The following is a 20,931-nucleotide window of genomic DNA, read 5'->3' on the forward strand; positions in this document are numbered from 1 at the left end:
GGCCCGGCCCGGGCACCACGGAACCGCCCCAGGGCTGAGGCCGCCCCGGGCACCGCGGGACCGCCCCGGGGCTGGGCCCGGCCCGGCACGGCGGGACGGCCCGGGGCTGACGGAAAGGCGCCCGGCCTCAGCGGCCGCGCCTGACGACTTTAACTCTGAAGGGTTACCCTGAAGAGATTCCCCGACCGCTGCGGGGCATCCTTAAGTTGTGGTATGAAATAATAAGAGTTACAAAGCCACAAATTTACAAATCGCTGAATTATTGAGGTTGGAAAACACCTCAGATCATGGAATCCAACCTCTGTCGGAACACTACTGTGTCACTCTACCATGGCACTGAGGACCACGTCCAGCCTGTCGTTAAATTCCTCCAGGGTTGGTGATTCCACCATCCAATGGACAGCCCGTTCCAATGTCTTGTTCCACCCTCTCTGTGAAGAAATCATTCCCAACGTCCAACACAAACCTCCCCCAGCACAGTTTAAGGTTACATCCCCTTGTCTTACTACTGGGCACTTGGGAGAAGAAGCCAGTCTCCACACCACCATCCTCTGGCCCAACAACCACAAGCTGGATTTTCAGACAATCCCAAAGAAAACTGGTTTTCCTCAAAGATCAGGGTTTGTTTCCTCCAGTTGTCTGTGGAAGATACTACAAGGAGTAACGATGGTAGCAGCAGAGTTAATTCACCCTGCAGGGATTGTGGTCCTGCCCACAGCCCAGCGACAGTAACTGCCCAGGACAGTAACCCCAGCTCGGCCTTTCCATCCAATTTCACAGGAATAAACTGTCCCTGAAGTGTTCCAGGCCCAGTTGCACTGGGCTCTGAGCAAACTGGTCTGGTAGAGGGTGACCCTGCCACTGACAGGATGGCTGGAACTAGGTGATCTTTAAGGTCCCTTCCAACCCAGGCCACTCTATGACTTAATGTTTCTATAGTAGAATAAGTGCTTTCTTCAAAAGATACATTTCTCATGTGAGACAAAACTGCACCTCAGGATGAACACTCCTCTCACAGCTGTTGGTATTTACAAAGTCTCTTTAGCAAACCACCAGCACCTGCCAGCACACCTGCCTGCCATTACATGGAGAAAACCAGAGCTGTCACAGCAAAGGTGAAACACACTCCAGAAACACTTAAAACTGTGTAACTTGAGTACAGACTGTTCAATGTCTGCACATTACGTTTACTGTTTTTTTGTTTTGTTTTGTTTTTCATGATATGTGGAAGCTCCTGACTCACATATCTAGTATTACAACTGGGCAAGTTTTCCACACCCTCATTTTGGAAGTAGTGTCTGAAAGTGTTGCAATGTGAAAGGCATCTTTCAAACATTCAAAGGATGTTTTCCCTGCTGCTGCTCTGAGGGTTCTTCTGTGCCAGGAGAAAATACAATTATTTCAGATGGAAATCTATTGTTTATTACTGAGGACTGACAATAAAGAGGACTACAATTAAAACCAAAACTTCTCAGTTTATACAATTTTGCGGTGTCATCCCCAAACTCCTTTCTGCAATCTGTCAGAATGAACACCCCAACTTTGAGAAGTCAGGCTCCAGAGAGGGCACCTCAGTTACATACAGACATGTGGTTTTCTCAAGGATGTTAAGAACTGCACTCTTTGCATCAAACTTCATTGGCTCCAAATAAAAACGTTGTCCTGAACACCTCCAAGTTCTAATGCAGGGCAACTGGAGTTTAGTCTTAAATACATAAAATTTTCAACTAAATGTTACACGAATAACATTTATTTTTTTCCCATTGTTTATATTCTTACTCAAATCTAAAAGTCAGCAACCATAAAAAGAAGACAAGAAACCTCTGTAGAGAAACTCTACACGGACTGACAGACACATGGACAACACAAGGACAAGGACACCACTGACACCATCACGTCCTTTCCATAAGGGAAGATTTTTTTTTCTATTTTCAGCATTCACATATAAAGTTCAAATATGGCAAATAAATACCTGTCTTGGAGTGCTTCCCAAGCACCCCAAAGAAAACTATCTACAAATAATACATTCAGCTACTCCCTCATTTTCAACACTTCCAACAACCACCACTTTCACATGTCTGAACTTTCCTGGCTGGGAAAGGTGTGTCAGCTACAGATTTCAGGAGCGATAGTGTTTCTGTCTGAGCACACTTCCCACTAGCAAGTGGCTTCACCAAGCATGGTTCTACTGAAATAAAAGCTGAAGAGATGTGTGTGTAAGAACCACTGCCAGACTGGATTCATGCCCTGCCTACTGAGGGATCTCCTGGTTTAGGGCATATTTAAGAGGAAATTTCCATAGAGGTCCCTCTAAAAAGCAGCTTCAAGCAATGTGGCTACTGACTGCTTTACCCAGTACAGAGTAAGTGAAACCCAATTAAATCAGGACAGGTTTTTTCTTTCCACTTTCTCAAGCCTCACATTGGGTGCCAAAAAATGGCACCCTAGGACAAGAGATTACACCATTACTGTGAAACCAGCTCCAAAAGTCATCAGAGTTGGAACACTGACAGTGGAATTCTGGCCCCCACACAAATCTGCAGGAAGAAACACCAGAATTTCACCCCTGATACATAAAACCTTGTAGAGAAACATTAGTAAAAGAAGTTTTGAAGAGTTGGAAAAAACTATTTAAAAAAATCCTTCTAAGTCATAAAAACCATTTCAATGTGAAATTTGTAAAATATCACCCTATTTATTCTCTAAGCTTTTCTAGCAACATATAGCTTCACTTAAACATATCTGTAGAAATCTGATGACTAAGAAACAGTAATTTTTCTTGAATGTAGTTACTTAAAACATTTGCCAGTTTGGAAAGTTGAGCTCAAGTCTCTTTCCAGAGCAAAACATTGCACACAATTTTCAACCTATTCCACACTTTCCCTTCTGATTGCCCATGTCACAGTGGGTATGGCACGTAACAGTCTGCAGGGGAGCCAATGCTGCTCACAGGGCTCCGTGTGTTGGACTCATAAGAATGTGGTGCAATTTCCACCACACCATCATTTTGAGGAGTTTCTCCTTTCAAAAAGTCATCGTCTTCATCTTCAGAAGTACCCTGCAAAAATGTAAAAGGATCAGTGAGAGTAGGAAGATACTGTCAAATCTTAATAGAGACCTGGATTTACACTGTGACTGCCACAACCACTTGGAATGGTAAGAGAATTAGATGTACACTGATTATGTAATATGGGAACTGAATGACATCTACAGGGTGGATTTCCCACTGACATAACTATGTCCATTTTCTGAGCACATTTATAAAGCTTTCAGATGGCTTCTGTGCTGCAGGAGAGGGAAAAGTGCTCCCACGGCAAGAATGGATCAATTCCTAAAGCTTCCAAATTTCAGCCCAGTTTCCCCTAAATGTATAGTGTACTCTTATCTACTTAAAAAATATATTCTGCAATAAAAGCAGCTGATAGCTGAACTGTGTTTGGCCAGGGAAGATTACCTTTTTAATGGGTTTCTTCAGATCCTCAAGATCTTCAGCACTCAGCTCTTCCCAGAACTGATACATAGGATCAATGGTCTTCTTTGATCTGAGAGAGGAAACAAAGCACAGAATGAGTTATTGTATTCACAGTAGGGGCACATTTTCATTTAAACCTTTGACAATCTGGTTAAAACACAGAATATGAAAGGTACAAAGGATCAGGGAGGAAAGCGAATGGCAGAAACACTGTCAGTTTCCTACAGGCTGTATTCATTATTTTCTAGAAGGCACAAAGGAGTTGTTCACTTTTCAGTTCTACCTTTTGAGTATGTAGGGGTCAAAGGGGAAGAAGCTGTCGAGGGGGTTGGTGCAGGTCTGCACAAGGTCGCCCCCGGTGCCGCTCCGCACCACGGGGATGAACTGCCTGTTGTTCCTCTCAATAATGGTGTAGCAGAACACCAACTGGTATTTCCTTTAAAAAAGGGAATAAAGGAAAGATAAGCATTCCAGCACACCCAAAACAAGATTTTCAGATGGATGGTATGAAAACACCAAGTTATTTTTTAACAAATATCACTTCTAACTTCCATTTTCCAGCTGATATTAGGAGTTTGCAAGAGAGTCACAAGGTAAAGAGTCTGTTCTCTTCCTCTAAGCCCCTATACTTTATTCCAAGTACAACCACAATGGCTTAACACAGAGCAATCCATGTCATAGGACTGCAGGATTCCATTGAAACTGACCTAGGAATAAACTTTTCCCACCTGGAATATGGGCAGTGTTATGTCTCAGGTAATATTGAGGACTGTGCCTAACAAAACCCTGTGCTGATTTTAGATACACACAAAACCTGTACCAAGCTTTACTGAAGTAAAGGAGCAGGTACCTGGTAATGGCAGCAAACAAGTTGACAACAGAAGGGATACAAATCTTCAGGGGGTTTAGCTGACACATGACAATGCGCTCAAAGTTTAAACTCTGCAGATATGACAGACCTTCAAAACAAGAACAATTAGCAAATATAAGTTAGACAGCATATAAACTGAACTCAGTTGCTAAGAATTTCCAGTGTGACATGTCTGCACTCTGCATATCACCACAGATGCACATCCTGGGGCACCCTCACAGCAGAGGTCTGACCCCAACATGGTTTGCACACATGTCATCTTATTTAGAGCACAACAAGATAAACTTGCCATCAGATACCTGACTGAATTTACCACTATTAAACACAGTAACAGTAAAACTTCTAATGAATCCTTTCAAACCTAATATGCTCACCTTTCCTTAGATTTCCATCCAGAAGTTGTTTGTGACGGAAAATAAGTGTATAGAACACTGCCTGACACGTGGAATAGAATGGCCCATGGAGAGCTACATCACAGTAGGCATTAGCTCCTTTATCCTGATTGTCAATGTATTTATGCAGCCAGTTCACCAGAAGATCCAGACATGCTTTTACTGTACTGTAGTGCAGGGAGAAAAAAGAAATGTAAAAATAACACCTGAAATGGTGTAGAAAAGATGTTCAACAAATATTCAAGAATCTCAATGGTTATAAGAACATCGGTAAGAAAATCTCTTTGTAGAAAAATTATTCTGAGTTTTCTCCTTTATCTCAGCGTTAAAATGAATCAATCAGCACTGAAAACCCCAAAGGTGAAAGGACAGGATGCCAGAAGAGATGAATCCATGAACACACAGTAAACAACCAGAATCCTTGGTTACAGGTAATAGAGAGCAATGCCTCCCATGTCCACCAGGTAATTCCAACATCCAACTAACTCCAATGTTAAAGTCACCACACCCACCCTGACCAGCACAAAAATACAGAATGTGTACTTAAAAAGGAAGACATTTTAACCATTCTCTATCAAAACAGTAGAACAAATGACCTCCCTGTTCCAGTGCCTGCAGAAAGTGCCTAACACTGGGTACTGAAAACATCAGATACTGGGAATCCATGACTGCCTGAAGTCAGCACAACCTACCCCTGCTCAGCACTTCTTGGTTAGTGAAGCCCTAAACAGCAAGCCATGAAGCTCAGCAATCATCAGTCTGCATCCTGGATGTGTTTTCCTGGAAGCTTCAAGACAATACTGAACCAGTATTGTTGAAGGGACAAACAAGACCCTTGATTCCGGCTTACTGACAAAGCAGTGGGAATAGAACCCCAATTCTCTACTTAAGCTCCACAATAACATGAATTGTTTGGTTCTGCTCATGTATGAAAACAACTTACATAATGGGAATAAATTTAGCTCTTGCCAAGAAGCTGCCAATATAACTCCCAGCAGTCTGCCTGATTACTGAAGGATTGTTTGGATCCTGCAGTTTCTTCCAAAGATGGTCTAAAAATGCTTCAGCCAACCCCTGGAAAAAAAGATACACAGACATTGTGAGATGACACTGTTTAATCAAGAGATTCCTAATACTCAATTCCCATAATTTCCACATTCAAACCATTACAAAAATCTACCAATAACTGCAGTAAATAACCACACCTACACATGATGGAAGAGCACTCATTTCTGTGTCTTTTTCTATACTCAGTTGTAAAAGAAAGAACAGTTTGTTGAGAGAGATGGGATAATGGAGGGGTGGGGGAACAACTAACAGCAGACACAATTTTCAAATCAAAGAGCTAACAGACAGCATCTCTGCAATAGTTTGGGATGCTGAAGAAATTTGCATCCATGTCCTGGGTGCAAGAGTCCAACTGATTCTTGTCAAAGAGATCAGTTTTAACCAAGTTTGTTCCTTCACGCTTGCTAAGATTCCATCTGTAAGTGGTTTATGAACAACATGGGAAGAGAAACCACAAAGAAAAAGAAAGGAAACAGAGAAGGAAAAGAAAGTGAAGATACTAATGTACTTGCTATCTTCAGAGTAGAATTGCAGCAGAGAAAACTGTTTTGTAAAAGAAAACCAAAAGAAACATGCAGAAATGACAGAGGACACTGCATTTTAAAACCAGCTTTTACTCACCAATTTAAAGCTACAGATGTAAAACATGAAATACTGTACATGACACGAAGCATGGGTTGGTAAAATGAGCTTGTCAAAAACAGAAACCAGATCCCGATACAAATCCTTCGTGTTGTTGATGTCCAGCTTGCCTACACAACAAAGAAACAGAAGAAAATGAGCCATTTCAGGGGTTTTTTCCTGCCCTCATGCTGCAGAAGTGGTATTTATATCTTTCTACACCAGTAAGATTATGTAAAGAAAAACTGTCAGCCTGACTTCTCGGTTTATCTGACATCTAAAAATCCAGGTGTACAATTCTACTGCTTTTTATGGTGGTGTAAATGAAGAATCTCTCTGTGTGAGTGTGCACATATATAAAGCTGCTAGACATGCAAACTTTGCAATAACGTCTTAGCTTAGAAGAGCAAGAAAAAAAACCCACAAATAAATCACCTGACTTATGCGAAGAAGATACAGCATAATGGTTTCTAAATACATAAATCTGAAGAATTCAAACCCTTAGTACATAACAGTGAAAGATATTTCTTTATTCTTCTTTCTCCTGCAACAAAGGCAATTGATTGATGTGTCTGGTTGTTCTGATCTACTTCCAAATCTTGTGATGTTGAAAGGATCCATAATTCTAACACTCAAGTAGAGCAAATGATAAAAACATTTATACCCTACTACAGTTTGGATACAATATCATGTTAATGGAATCAGAATGTCTCCAAGCGAAGACTAAACCTCTGAAGTCCTCACTGTACCTCTCCCAGCACTGGGCAGAGGCTGGAATGTGAACTACAGCCTGCTGATGGCACAGTTCTGCTTTATCTCACAGTACAGAGAGAAAGAACTCCTCTTATGTGTTTACTTGTTAGCAAAACAACAAATTGGTTTAGAGAGCAAGTGTTCTCACCATCCACATGGCAAACATCTCTGATGTAGGAGAACAGGATGGTCATCAGGATGTCCAGGCGCTCTGCAAGAGGATGGGCCATTCTCTCAATGTTGGGAGAGACAGCTTTGTTTCCTTTTCTGTCTTCATCTTCCTCCTGGTAGATAAAATGGCACATGCAGCTTTTAAATACACAAATCACAGAGACAGTAATTACAGGAAAAGTCAAGCTAAGTTTATCTTTCAGCAATATGCTAAATTTCATCTTTTTTTTAACAAGCAGTATCTCATTATACAGTATAAGCACATTTTTGCACACTAAGCCAAGTATCATGAATTCTTTAACTAGCTTTATTGCACAGCTGCTTGTGTTTTCACATAATGAAATTGATTTGCTGGATGTAGCACTGGGTGTTTACATGAATAAAGCCAATACCTGAGAACACATTAATCATTTGTTGGCTGTTCAGGTTTCAAGAGCAGTGTGCAGTGCAGTAACAGCAAACTAATAATGAATTTCTACACTTAGTTCATTGCCACTTCAGAAGCGATAATTTTGCTAAAAAAAAATTAATAGGACAAGATAACCAACCATGTCAAAAAGTCCCTCCTCTGTAGATTTTTCCTCACTAGCACAGTTATTGGCAGTTTCTTCAGCATCTTCAATATCTTGCTGTGGAGTGCTAACCTACAGATCCAAACAAGAAATTAATTTCTATAAAACCATGACAACAATATGAAATCAGGTATTTTATTATTTCTATAAAATACATGACCACATAAGTAAGTTCTTGAGTGGATTTTGTCTTGAACTAAATAAACATTTTATAAAGGAATGATGTGCTATACACAAATGTACACTCCAAACTTTCTGAAACTTTACCCCCCAGCATCTGCTTGGCCCAGACTGTTACACAGTGAGGCAAAAAGCCAGGATTGTTTACAGTGATCCTGCCTTTTTTAGGACAATTTACTTCAAAGAGATGACAAAACCAATCAAGCACACAAAGGGAAGCACATTCACATTAGCACTGATCACCACAGGACAGTTATTTGGATTCCAGCAGAGACACCAGGCAGGCTGTAACAGCACACACCATAGTTACCCTCAGCTGTGGGAACACCTTTATCCTAGGAATGAAGTGTAAATTTGCCTGGGTTTATACCCATGATCACAAGGGCATTTTTTGTAGAGTCTAATAATGAAGTGTATTTCATTTCCTACTCTGTGTATTTTAATGTCAATCTTCCATAAAATATAACACAGAATAAACTTACATCCAACTTCAGCAGCTTTTCAATAATAAGCTCCAGAATCTGAAGCCTCAGAGTTGGGAGGTACACAGTAACTCGCAGCAGGTTATGGACATAACATTCCTATAACACAAAATTAATTGGTATCAATAACAGCGTTAACAGAAAGTCACATTCTGCAAAGGACTTCTAGAAAACAAAGTGTTTTAATTTGTTACCTAAAGACCCAGAAATAGGTTTAAACGGATTGTGTTCAATCAAGAGAAAGTTAATGTATTAACTAATAAACAAGACAACCTGAGACTCCTCATCAAGGAGGTCCATGGTGTGCACTGATTAAGAAAGCAATCCAGTGAAAAAAAATATGTGGTGATGTCATTAAAGATGAGCACAATGCTTGTGCACAAGGAACTCAGAATGCTTGGACAGCCTTACACTAAACAGACATGACCCCATACATGGTTATTATATATGTAATTATCATATATATAACAAATTCTTGAAAAATCTGCATGGACTGCCATCAAATCAGTTGTAATACTATACAGAACATATTTAGATAAACAGATGAACAAATCAACAAAAATAATCACAGCTCTTACCAGAGTTCTTTCTGATTTATTAATGAAAGGAAAGAATTCCACAAGTATCGGCATGAGAAACTGTGGTGTCCTATAAATAATTAAAAACCAAAAATCAGACCTAAAAGTTATAGGTTGGCAAATATTTATCTCCAGCACTCTAAAGATGTACTGGAACAAGCTTATTTCAAAGGAACTTTATTTTAAGGTAAGCAATTGTATAAAATGTGGTTTGGCAAGGATCACTGGACAGATAAAAAGTGGCAAACTTTCACAATGCACTTGTTAGAAGCCACTTCAAATATCACTACAGAATATAGAATACAGAAGCCACTATCAACACTTCTCCTACTGCCCATTTCTGTTAACAGGATTTTCAGCTGCTGATGCCTGACAGAAACTTCATAATGTTTGTATAAAGCATTCTACCAGCTAGTGAATACTGGGAAAATCATGCAATGAAATGAAGTGTTATACTTCCAATTAAGAGGAAAAAACCCAAGCTCCCAAGCTTGAAATCTGCAAGGGAAGGGCACACAAGCCCAAGGGATTCTGTACTTACGAAGGAACGTATCTGGCAACAGTTTGCAATGCTCTGTGGCATGTATCGAAGTTTGCAGAAACGTCTAGAGAAAGAAAAAGAATTCTCATGCACTTGGTTACAGAAAACTAAATCAGGAACCAGTAAAAACAGTTCATATCAACTACACAATGGAAAGATTCCCAAGGAAACTGCATTTGCCAAAATGTTCTTTTGCAGGGGTGTATCTTGAGGTAAATAAATTAGAAACCAAACAGCTCCTGACTTTTCTGTGGCTTTGAAACAATCTAGGACTACAAATGTTTCCCTATGCATTCTATTCCTACAGATACTGCACCAACAGGAATGGTTTCAAAGTAATAAGGAGTGGGTCAGCACACCATTGATTCGAGTACAAGAAAGTCTTTGACCTGGGAATTTAAGGATGTTTCTTCATGGTTTACTTGAACTCAGCTCAATCAATTTTGTAACAAATTGCATGCACTGGATACTTTTTTAGTAAAGGCACTACAGCAGCATATATATCTATATCCTTTGTACTCACTTTCATCATCATCATCAGAATCTGAAATATCCACATCATCTTCTCTGATGGTTATTCGAGCTAGCAAAAAAATGAGATTATTACATGAAAATCATATAAATCTTATAGGTAACAAATTCAATAGCAAACACACTGAATAACAGTCTCCACCAGGACTCAAACATCAAAATTAGCCACAAGACTTTCTTAAAGAGTGTTTTATTTACAAAACCAGGAGGTTCTTGAGAACATCTGACATGATCCTCACACTTCAGCTTTTGGTTTTTAGTAGTAAAAATATTATACAGTTCATTCATTTCCATGACATCTTCAGAACAGGATCTGTATTAGAACCTAGAACATGTCTTCTAAAATCTAGGTACAGAAAACTGTCTGTATGACAACCAACATGCAAAAAACTCAATAACCCAATAATTAATTGTGTTAGGGCTGTATTTATACAGAACTTCTCTACCAGGGATGTTGATGAGCAAACAAAGCTGAGTAAGAGAGCAGTAACTTACGGGGCACAAACTGTGCCACGATCATCCGGAGGCAGGGCCTGAGATGGACAGTTTGTGCTGACACAAGGTTGCCAAGAAAACCCAGATATTCTTCCACTACCTCTCGGCTCCTTCTCAACCATGGCAGCTTCTAAAAGTAAACAAAGATCAAGATGTCAAAGAAGGATATTTTGAGTACTAAACTCTTAATCTTCCCATGTAGCAAACAAACAGATACTTACCAGCAAAATGTTGACCAGTTGTCCAAGCTCTTTGGTCAAATATGCAACAGAAGCTCGAAATTCATGCAGCCAGTTAATGATCTGGGCATCCTTAGAATAGGCAGAAAAAATAGGTAACTATTTCAATAAACAGTACTACCTAGCAGCAGAAAATAGCAAAATCCTTAGAAGTCAAAGATTAAGACTGTAAACAGAAATTGCTTTCACACTTGACATGAAGGGAATTTCGGTTTGTGCCTTCACCAGTGGAAGTTCTTGAATGCAGAATCTATTCATGCCAACTCCTCAACCAACAGCCTGCCATGAAGGCTTCAGTCAGACTGAGGAAGGCATGAAACGTCCCTCACACAGAACTTAAAACAAATGGTATTCCATCATCATTTTCTTTTCTCTTTTGCTGTAGTTTAAGCAGAAGGGAAACTCAAGTCTTGAAACAGCAAATGTGGCAGGTACTCACAGCTATACAGAAGAGCTGTGAAACAATACTTCTGTACTAAATGCATATGTATGTTACTGCCTAATGAAACCAGATTTAGTGAGAACAGAGGGTAAAATTCAATGCAACTTTAATGCTATGAAAGTCAGAAACCACAGTCTGATCTACAGAAGTGTCTCTATAATCAAGCATCAGTGACCTAAAAAGATGGTATCTGGAACAAAGACAGACTCAAAGGGTAGAGCAGAGTCACTAAGTATGAGACACCATTTATAAAGATCCTGCATATACAGATATGTATAAATAGACTTTTTTTTTCCCATTTAGGGTTTCAATTCTGATGGTTTCTGCAAAGAAAAAAAGCTGTTAAATACAATTTAAAGCAAAGGATTAGTGTAAGCACCAGAATGACTTGTCAGGTGATTACACTCAGACAGACGAACTTTAAATCATCAGACCCCTGACTATGGAAGTCTTACCTTTATGTCTGGATCTGACAGCTGATGTTTTAACAACTCAAAATCTGTGGTGTCACCCTAGCAGGGGAAGCAAAAATAAACCAATTACTTTCTTTTTTTTTCTTTTTTCAGTAAAAACTAACAATTTCATCAATGTATCTGAACAACCAAGTACTGAACAGGTACATCAAGAATACAAAACAGCCAGCTCAGGAAAGCCGAAGCAGCAGTAACAGGGTGTTGTCCAGAAGACAGCCGAGGCTGCTGGCTCATTTTCAGCTGCTCTCCTGCAGACACAGCTGGATCCCGGGCACACTTAGCATAAGCCAGGCTTTACACGCACCCAGCCACCCAGGTTGACTCACGGGGGAAATCTTTTCGCTCGCACAGCAATACCACCTGGCACAAGCCACCCTCAGTTTTTCCCTCTAAGCCTTCAGGCACGGTCTTGCGTAAGGCGAAACGAGGCTTCCCACGGAACGACCCCAGGAACAGCAGCCCGGACGCGGCACAGCGCCCCGAGAAGCCGCAGTCACCTTTTCGTACTTAAGCAGGATCTCGGTCAGGGTCCCCCCGAACCGCACCGTCTTCCTGGGCGGGGAGCTGATGAACTCGTCCGCTCCCAGCATGGTCACGGCGCCTGCGGGAGGGGAAGCCGCGTGAGCACCGCTCGGAGGCCCGGGGCACCTCTCGGGCCCCTCCTCGGCAGCGAGAGCCGCGGGAGCGGCTGCTCCCCTCCCGACGGTCCCTCCCGCTGCCCCCTCTTGCCTTGCGGCGGCGGCCGCGCCCCCGCTACCGGGGCCAGCGGCGCCTTGCCCCGCGCCCGGCGCGTCCCGGCTGCCCGCGCCGCCACATGTCGCTCCGGCGGAAACTGCGCGGCCGGGCGGAAACCGCGCCGGGCGGCACCGCCCCTCGCACCGCCGGGCTGCACCGCCGGGCGGCTCCACTGAGCGGGCACGGAGTGGGCACGGAGCGGCACCGCCGGGCGGCTCCACTGAGCGGGCACGGAGTGGGCACGGAGCGGGCGCGGAGCCGGGCGGCTCCACTGAGCGCCGGGAGGGAGCAGCCGCGGCGCTGCCCCCGCCCGCCGTGGTGCGGCCTGACCGAGGCAGCCGGACAGGGACGCGGAGAGGTCGTTTCTCTCCCCGTACGCGGGCGTGAAGCCGGGCAGAAAGAGCGGGAAGCTTTACGTTCGTCACCGTTCTGGCTTTAACACTGACTCCCAGCGTGCCGGGGTGCGTGAGCAGAAATCCAGATTAATTCCCATCCCGGGGTGGTTCACAAGCGAGCGCTCCCCAACCCCTTGGGCAGCTCGCCGTGAGCGGCGGGAGTCGCTGGCAGCCCCTCACAGCACAGGTGACACTAAGGGCACGGCCAGCCTGCGTTATCAACTAAAAACTGCAATCCGAAGGAGTAAACTAAATGATCCGAACAACTTAATTGAGATTAAAGAGGGCCAAGAATCTGCCCTCAAAAAAGCGGAGTTTGACCTTGGGAAGTAATAATGGATTTGCTAGAACAGAGGCACAGGAACTTCAGGTGAGATTTCTGGATGTCTTCATCCTCCCTGTGCAGACTAGGTCTATATTAAAGCACCAGTCATTGAACAAAATATGTTACGGACTTTTCTGTCTCAAGCTAGTAATTGGTTTTGCTCCCAAAGATTGTATACACACACAAATTCTACTGCTAGAGCAACCCAGGTAAGTATGAACAGAGATTTGTATTTCCTGTGTAGTTCTTCAGTAACTTCCATTCTGCTCAAGGCTTACTTTGGCTGAATATGTAAAATTTACTTCACCTACTCACACAAACTAGCAACACGTGCCAGGATTTGACCTTAGCCCTCTCTACTTGGTATACACTTATACTTCTTTTCTACACAAACTCCTACTGTAATAATTACATCGCTCCCAGCAACTCTCGCAAGTCACACCAAACAGATTTTTGTAGGTGTTACAAATAATTTAATCTTTCCCTGATGAAGATGTTCCCATTTAAGCAGACACTATACACCACAAGAAAACTTCCATTAGATGCAGTCCACGTTTTAAGTCTAACGAGCATTTAATCCATTGACATAGTTGGAAGCTGGGGATTGGCATTTTTCCTTTAGTGGAATGTAGGATGACATTTTGAGCTAGTTTTAAGACTTAACTAGATGGAAAAGACTCCTGTAGCCACCCTTCTGGAACTAGTTTGGTTCTTTGTGATTTTGGCTAAGATTTTAAAAAGCATGCATGGCGCTTTCCTCAATGGCTAGAGGAATTCTTTTAGCTGTACAACTCTGTTCACATAACAGCAAGCAGTCCTAAACATGTCCAAGAGCTTCCTTCCAGTCAACAATGTAGAAGTTCTTTGAATGGACTTTGTGCTGCATTGAGCAGAGCTGATAAGGATATCATGAAACTAAAAGAGTGTTAAAATATTTGTTAATGTGTAACTGCAGATGATTCCAGTTTGTGTTTAGTATTAGCCTTCCTGGTTTAGAAGGCAAACTGATTGCATGAAACAGTAACTGGATGCATTTTCAAAAAGAAAATAGTTACAATACTTACAACAGGTATCACTGCTCCACAGCAAGTACAGTGTGTCTCCTTGCTTGGACTCACCATCTCAGCAACCTTCTACTGCTTTGGTGCTTTTCTGTGCTTAACAAGCTCCTTAACTGATGGATCAGCTCCTACATTGCATTTTTAAAACTTATCCTATTCATACTAGTAAACTAGTTGGAATTCCACATAACTTCTGAGTGAAATTGCACTCTAGCTACCATCTTATGCAACAATCATTAAGTACTGGTATTAGATTTAGGATTAATTACAATGTAATATACAAGGAATGCAAAAGCCTGCTCAATTCACTCTAGTAATTATTATTGCAACACCTGAATAGAAAATTTTGGTTTTCACAGAATAAGTATGTGAACTACATATATGAGTTTTAGCTTAATTTATAGCTACTAGTAATCATTCCACTTATTAAATAGCATATTTCATAATTCACTTTGAAAGTGAAACTATGGGGAATCAGAAAAAGCATTCCTTTCTGTTCAGAAAAATGAAATGAAAAAAATTATAGCAAATGAAATCTGATCTACAGGTTTTAAGGGAGGAGCTTGTTTGGTTTTTTTAATCAGGCCATTGTAACACTGCAGTGGTGTCACATTGCAGTTCCATTAAAAGGAGGGAACAAATTGCATACACCTCCTAAAAACTGCAGATAGTAAAGGAGAAATCACACTGCAGACCTTCAAGTTCAGTGTTCTTCTGAATTTGTTAAAAGATAGAGCATTTGGAAAACATTTAAAAATGAGAACATGCCATAAAAAAGAAGTTACTCCAGTAATTTTACAAGAAAATACTAAAAGACATTTCAAGAGTTCATAAGGAAGTACAGCCACAGCGTTCTTAGTAAATATTTCCTTAATTCCACCTCTAGTATTCAATGAGGTGTGGCATAGAACAATTGTGCACTGAAATTTTAAGACCTATCAGTATTTGCTGATGGTGGCACCAAACTCTTAGTGTTAGTTCAAAACCAGAAGAACTCCTGAGGAAATTCTCCACACAATTTTATCATTAGCTCAATTTTAGGTATCACTAGCATTAATATAAATGATTTTCCAGGTACTGTTTGTTAATGTTTAATAATGCCTTGGAGTACTTGTTAATCAAGAGAGTTTCTTTTGGTCATGTTTCCTCTCTCAAATGCTTCAGCATTAGGAAAATAATTTCCAACATCACTGGACTAAAAATGCCTCTTGCAAGTCATCATATTACATCATTTGTAACTACTTGTATGCTCACACCACTGGTGTTATTTGTCTATTTATAAAATCTCAGATTCCAGGTTATTTCAGCATAACAATGAAACTTTTTAAAAGAGACACTGTAAATTGTGTATTTACACTATAAACAACTTCTACTACATTTGCAGCTTTGCATCCACAGTTTAATATACACATTTTAAAAGCACCCTTACAAACAAAAGTATTGCACTGGCATTATAAAAATTCACAGTAAGTTTAACTTCCAGACCTTGGTAAAAAAACAGTGCAAGAGCTTTTCGTCGTGCAAGAGCTTTTTATCCAAACCTTTCAGGTTATTAAAAATAATAATAATAATTACAACAATAAAACCAACTATATGACAAGCTGCACTGATTTTTCAGTGAATCAGGTTCAATTCTCTTTTAGCTCTCACTTCTTAAAGTGATTTTGTGAGATCTTTTTTCATAATTTCAAAGCATATCCAGTCCAACACTGAAACAGGTGCTTTTGGCAGAGACATGGTTCCACGTGTCCATTTCATGGAGAGTCCACAATGCTTGCAGAGGTTATCCCACAATGACAGAATCCTGCTGTTTGGGGTAGGGAATCTCCTTCCATAATTTGCAGCATTTCCCCCACTGTTTGGGGCAGTAACTTCATTAGTCGTGTGTTCAACAGATCCTGAAGGTAACACATGAAGAAAAGGTTACTCCAAAATAGGCTTAGAACAAGTGGCCATATAACTCTAAACTGTTACTTAACTTCAATCTTAAAAGTACTTTTCCTCATGTTTAACAGCCAACTGGGACCCAAAGAAAAGATCAAGTCACCAGCCCATCTCCAATAGTGACCAAGTGTGATGTCTCACTGAAATACACAACATTTCCTCAGGATATCAAATACACAATATTTCCTCAGGATATCAACTGCCCCAGGTCTGCCTGAGCCAAACATATTCTCTTTATATTATCATATATCTTCTGCTTTGTCCTCTGGATTTTTGAATCAGTCAATTTTTATCTGTCCCACATCAAGTAATCCCACATTTCAGTCACATAGCACAGGACAGTTTGTTCCTGCCTTGCCTTGGGAGGGAAGCACTTCATACCTGCCCCATAGTGACTGCATAGACCCCTGGAACACTTTAGATTCTGCATCTCTTTTCAGGCTTGAGGATCCTAATCTACTTGTTATTCCTTCAATAGAAGCATTGCATATAATGAGAACTCTCCTTTCTCTAGAAAATAATTTTCAGGACAGGAGATCAGAACAACGTGTAGTGTTTGGTTGTTTTTGTTTGGTTGGGTTTTTTTTTTTTTGTTGGTTTGGGGTTTTTTTGAGGGGAGGAATTTTTTGTGCATGTGGTGGTTTTGGGGTTTGTTTGTTTGGGTTTTTTGGTTGTTTTTTCCTTTCTGAATGTGTGTGTGTGGTGGTGGCTTTTTCCTCCTCGTGCAGACGATATCTGCCCAAACATGTTTAACCCGTTTGGTTAAGTTCATAAATATCTCCTGATGGGGAGAGGATTTGGTCTATCAGCAAGGAATGATCTGAATCAGACAGTTGTTTACGAGAAGTTCTAAGATACTTTAGGTGAACTTACTTCAAAAGGGAACTCTAAATTATCTTTCAAGGTGAAACCATTTGTTATCCTTTGTTTCACCTTGCAAGTAAAATCAAAGGGTTTATGTTCCAATCCATAACATAACTGCTGTACACCTCCTGTTTGGTTCCTTCTGAATTACCATTACTGAAGTTTGTTTACTGTAGCAACAGAAGCTGCTGGGATATTTCATATTAAATCACTATTTATTTATTTATACATCCCTATAGGACATATAAATCTAATTACAATCAGGAATAAGATTTGAAATATTTCAAAATAGTGGATAACTTTCACTACTAGGAGTTCATTAAAACAGAAAACATATCCATGTACACACATTGCATCTACAGAGATAGCAGGTTATCCACTGAGCTCAATACCTGCAATTGCCATGGAATGGTTCTGCACAGTCATTTATAAATGCAAATCTTTCCCTGCAAATAGGGACCTGCCAATTTTAGACCCATTTCAGAAAAAAAAAAAAAAAGAGAAAATAGAATGGCTCATTTTCAACAGCCTGTTTGGTAATTGCAGGTGTAGTTAATAATCAACTAAAGGGCAAGTAACAATCTTTGAAAGTTGTGTTGCTGCTATTATTTCCTGCCTCTTATAAGTTTTCTATTAAGGAATAATTACCTATACTCAATCTCCCTACTGTTAAAACTTTCTCTCAATAAAAAAATTCATAGCTTTCATGAAAGAAGACGATTTTCACATGAACTTTTCTGTAAATCAACACTGTCTTCAGAATTTAGTTTCAAAGAGGAGCAGGAAAAGTTGATCTTGTACATAGTGAATCAGAACAGCGAGATGTTTAGAATCCTTGAACAGTTCAAACAGTACAAAACTGTTTACAGTTCCTTCAACAGAGGATTTTACATAGGGAAGTGAAGGCTTGACTTTTTTCCCCGCACACATTTTTAAGGCATTAAGCATGCCTTCTTCCTAAATGAATATACTAGGGTGTATTGAAAAGCTTCACGTTCTTCAACCATTCTTTGAAATAGGATCAAGACACTTCCTTTACACATCAGGTATTATCACATCTTTTCTAGATGACTGAGGTTCAAGACAAACAGTTTAACTGATGATTGCATTTGTGAGTTTCAACCTCTTACCTACAGCTCTGTCCCCAAGTTAAATCCAAGTCAGCATTTCACCTTTCTTGTTCTCCAGTAAAGCAACATTTCATGGTGCTAACGAGGGGTCTTCCCCTCGCAAGAGCTCGTGTGGGGCGGTGGTTAATGGCCATTTCTGGCAGCGTTTGGCTGCTGTGAGAACAGTCCAGAGCCCCACGGTTCCTGTGCTGCTCCCTGGCAGCAGCTCCGCACGCAGCCCCACCGCCCTGCCCGGGCTCCGCTCCTGCTCGCCCGCTCCGTTCTTAGACGGCGACAGGAAGTGTCTTCCCGCCCTAATCCCACTTGTGCAATCTTTCCCACTCGTTTTTTTACCACCCGAACTGAGAAAGATTCCTCACTACTTTTATTTTAAGAACTCAGCTGCGTGCAGGTGGTTTAACCTAGCAGGTGTTCCACCGAATCTGGGGCAGGACAGCCCTCCCGAGCTCTGGCCGAAGCCGGCGCTCGCCGCCGCTCTCCCCTCCCTGTCCCGTCCCGCTCTCTCTCACCTGCCGGGCTCGGCGTGGCGGCCGCGGGGGCCCCGGGCGCGCTGCAGCTCCAGCTCGGCGGGGCGGGCGGGGGCGAGCGCGGCCGTGAGGCGGAGGCTGACGCCGTTCACGAGCCGCCGCAGCAGCGTGTCCCCGCGGCCCTTGGGCGCCGGCAGCCCCACGTCGTCCCGCAGCTCCTCAAGCGGCACCTCCAGGTTGCCTGCGTACCAGAACACCCACCAGACCAGGCTGAGGAAGATGCCGATGCCGCCCGCGTAGATGAGCAGGTCGGAGAAGAACACGTCGGCGAACACGCCCGCCAGCAGCACCGCCAGCCCCACCGCGTCGAAGGCCAGCGCCAGCCAGAAGGCGGCCACGCAGCGGCCCAGCCCGCCCGGGGCCGCCATCGGGAGCGGCGCCACCGCCGCCTCGGGCCGCGCGCACCTGAGGGGAGGCGAGGGCGGCGCCCACCTGAGGGCAGGGCCGGGCCGCGCCCTCCCACCCGGGCAGGTGCGGCCACGCCCCCCGCGCTGAGGGGCCGCCCCCACGCACCTGAGGGCTCGGCCGGGCCGTGCCTCCGCAGCTGCCCGCAGAGGGCGAAGGCGGGCACACACCGCCCTCAGCGGCCCCCCGAGCCCCCAGCCCGCCGCGGTGCGGCTCGAAGGCTGAACCGCAGCGACCGACGGCATTTTGGAGCTGAGGCCTCTCTGCGAGTAGTGCTCGCTGCCGTACCCAGGTGAGCCGGACACGGCTGGGCCCGCCTGAGGCAGTGCCCCCTCAGGCACCTCAGAAGGGAGGCACTTCAAAAAAGGGGTCTGCGGATGAACAGCCAGTTCGTTGATCTCCGCACTTGCAAGGGAGGCAAGCTGGTCACAGACAGCAGAGATTTGCAGGACAGTTACAATGTGCATCTGCAAATGCATATAGACTCCTTAAACTGTGTTTGAGGAGGCTTAAAAAGAGCAGCTGGAATACAAATTCAGGTTGACAAACAGGAAGCAAGTTGTCAAGGCAGGATGTAAAATTCAGTAAGTAAAACATATATTTTAAAGGCAAGACACATATTTCAGTTTGTCTTTGTATTAATGACCTGATACATATCTCTTTACACTCCCAAGTCCTCAAGCACAAGAACTGTATTTAGATGTAGGATCTCCTGTGCCTGCTCTCACAAGGGCCTTATATCTAACACCTTATTTAATGATGCATAAACCACTGTTCCAGCAACTAGAAATATCAAGCCAACAGGAACTGTGACCAGGCTTAATAGAATGGGTACTTTCCACATTTTAGTGGAAATAGTGTGCATTAAATGACACTGCTGCCACTCTTCCAGGGACAGTGAGTGCTATTGGTTTACTGGGATTACTATCACAGCTTTTGGTTCACAAAATAGTTGAAAAGTTACAAAAAGATCAAAAAAAGGTGACACCACAGATCAAGCAGAATATTTTCATATTCTTATTTAGGACCCACTTTCTTCCTAGGTAGCCAATGTCTTGATATGAGGATAAAAAGGAGACATGGTAGTTTTTTGAAGGAAAAAGTAGGCTGGTTACTTCCTGTTGATTAATTTTGTCTCTTACTCTTATTTGGAGTTTTTACCACTTTCTCCTATTTGCAGTTTTTACCTATTTGCTAGGATTTTCCAACACAAATCTGCCTCATATTCTCACTCTGCAAAGGACAGACAAGTTATCATATAGGGAACAACTGGGCAGTTGTGTAAAATTTCCAATATATCACCTTTCAGTCCTGAAGTATGTATTTTTCATGCCTTAACAGGACAAGTTCACTTGGCTGGCACAACTGGAATTCACACAGCCTTTGGCTTTCAGATGGAAGAACAACAGTTCTGTGATCATCATGCAGGAATACTCTCAACTGTTCTGGTAGCAGAAATAAAGCCCAAAACTGAAGGTAAGATTTTGCTTGATGTTGTAAAATATATGTATATGGTTAAAGCAAAACCTCTCTCTTCCCTTTGACACCTGAAAAATTTGAGTGTTTTTGGTTTGGGCCAGCAAAAGATAAAAGGTGATGGGACCATTAAGACAGGGAGTTTATTTGTACCAGCTTGGAAATTAGAAGGAAACCAATGAATCATT

The 20,931-nt window shown here is 42.3% G+C and overlaps 2 protein-coding genes across 2 annotated transcripts; both read right to left on the reverse strand.

Moving 5' to 3' along the window:
* Positions 1-1,455: 1,455 nt before the first annotated feature.
* RRN3 (RRN3 homolog, RNA polymerase I transcription factor) lies at positions 1,456-12,770 on the reverse strand. Its single transcript, XM_005487676.4, has 18 exons — positions 12,611-12,770; positions 12,379-12,482; positions 11,864-11,920; positions 10,949-11,038; positions 10,728-10,857; positions 10,225-10,284; positions 9,702-9,765; positions 9,161-9,230; positions 8,583-8,681; positions 7,897-7,992; positions 7,326-7,461; positions 6,425-6,555; positions 5,679-5,809; positions 4,718-4,902; positions 4,323-4,431; positions 3,756-3,908; positions 3,455-3,542; positions 1,456-3,058 (listed from the first exon to the last, which is right to left on the reverse strand). Exons 2-18 carry the CDS (start codon positions 12,469-12,471, stop codon positions 2,900-2,902), a joined length of 1,851 nt encoding a protein of 616 aa, XP_005487733.2. The 5' UTR covers positions 12,472-12,482; positions 12,611-12,770; the 3' UTR covers positions 1,456-2,899.
* An 884-nt stretch (positions 12,771-13,654) lies between these two features.
* On the reverse strand, positions 13,655-20,321 carry LOC141731037 (uncharacterized). The gene is made up of 2 exons (XM_074553079.1): positions 18,845-20,321; positions 13,655-16,295 (listed from the first exon to the last, which is right to left on the reverse strand). Exons 1-2 carry the CDS (start codon positions 19,744-19,746, stop codon positions 16,286-16,288), a joined length of 912 nt encoding a protein of 303 aa, XP_074409180.1. The 5' UTR covers positions 19,747-20,321; the 3' UTR covers positions 13,655-16,285.
* Between the last annotated feature and the right edge of the window lie 610 nt (positions 20,322-20,931).

The sequence above is a fragment of the Zonotrichia albicollis genome, chromosome 16 (assembly GCF_047830755.1).
Source record: "Zonotrichia albicollis isolate bZonAlb1 chromosome 16, bZonAlb1.hap1, whole genome shotgun sequence".
In the NCBI taxonomy this organism is placed as follows: Eukaryota; Metazoa; Chordata; class Aves; order Passeriformes; family Passerellidae; genus Zonotrichia; species Zonotrichia albicollis.

Bases quoted from the DNA above. Each gene is read 5' to 3' on its own strand.
- RRN3 (XM_005487676.4), bottom strand. From the start codon at position 12,471: ATGCTGGGAGCGGACGAGTTCATCAGCTCCCCGCCCAGGAAGACGGTG. The intron at 8,682-9,160 runs GTAAGAGCTGTG...TTTGTGTTATAG, and splicing joins ATAAATCAGAAAGAACTCTG to GAATGTTATGTCCATAACCT. The intron at 4,432-4,717 runs GTGAGCATATTA...CTTGTTTTGAAG, and splicing joins GGATGGAAATCTAAGGAAAG to GTCTGTCATATCTGCAGAGT.
- LOC141731037 (XM_074553079.1), bottom strand. From the start codon at position 19,746: ATGCATTTGCAGATGCACATTGTAACTGTCCTGCAAATCTCTGCTGTC.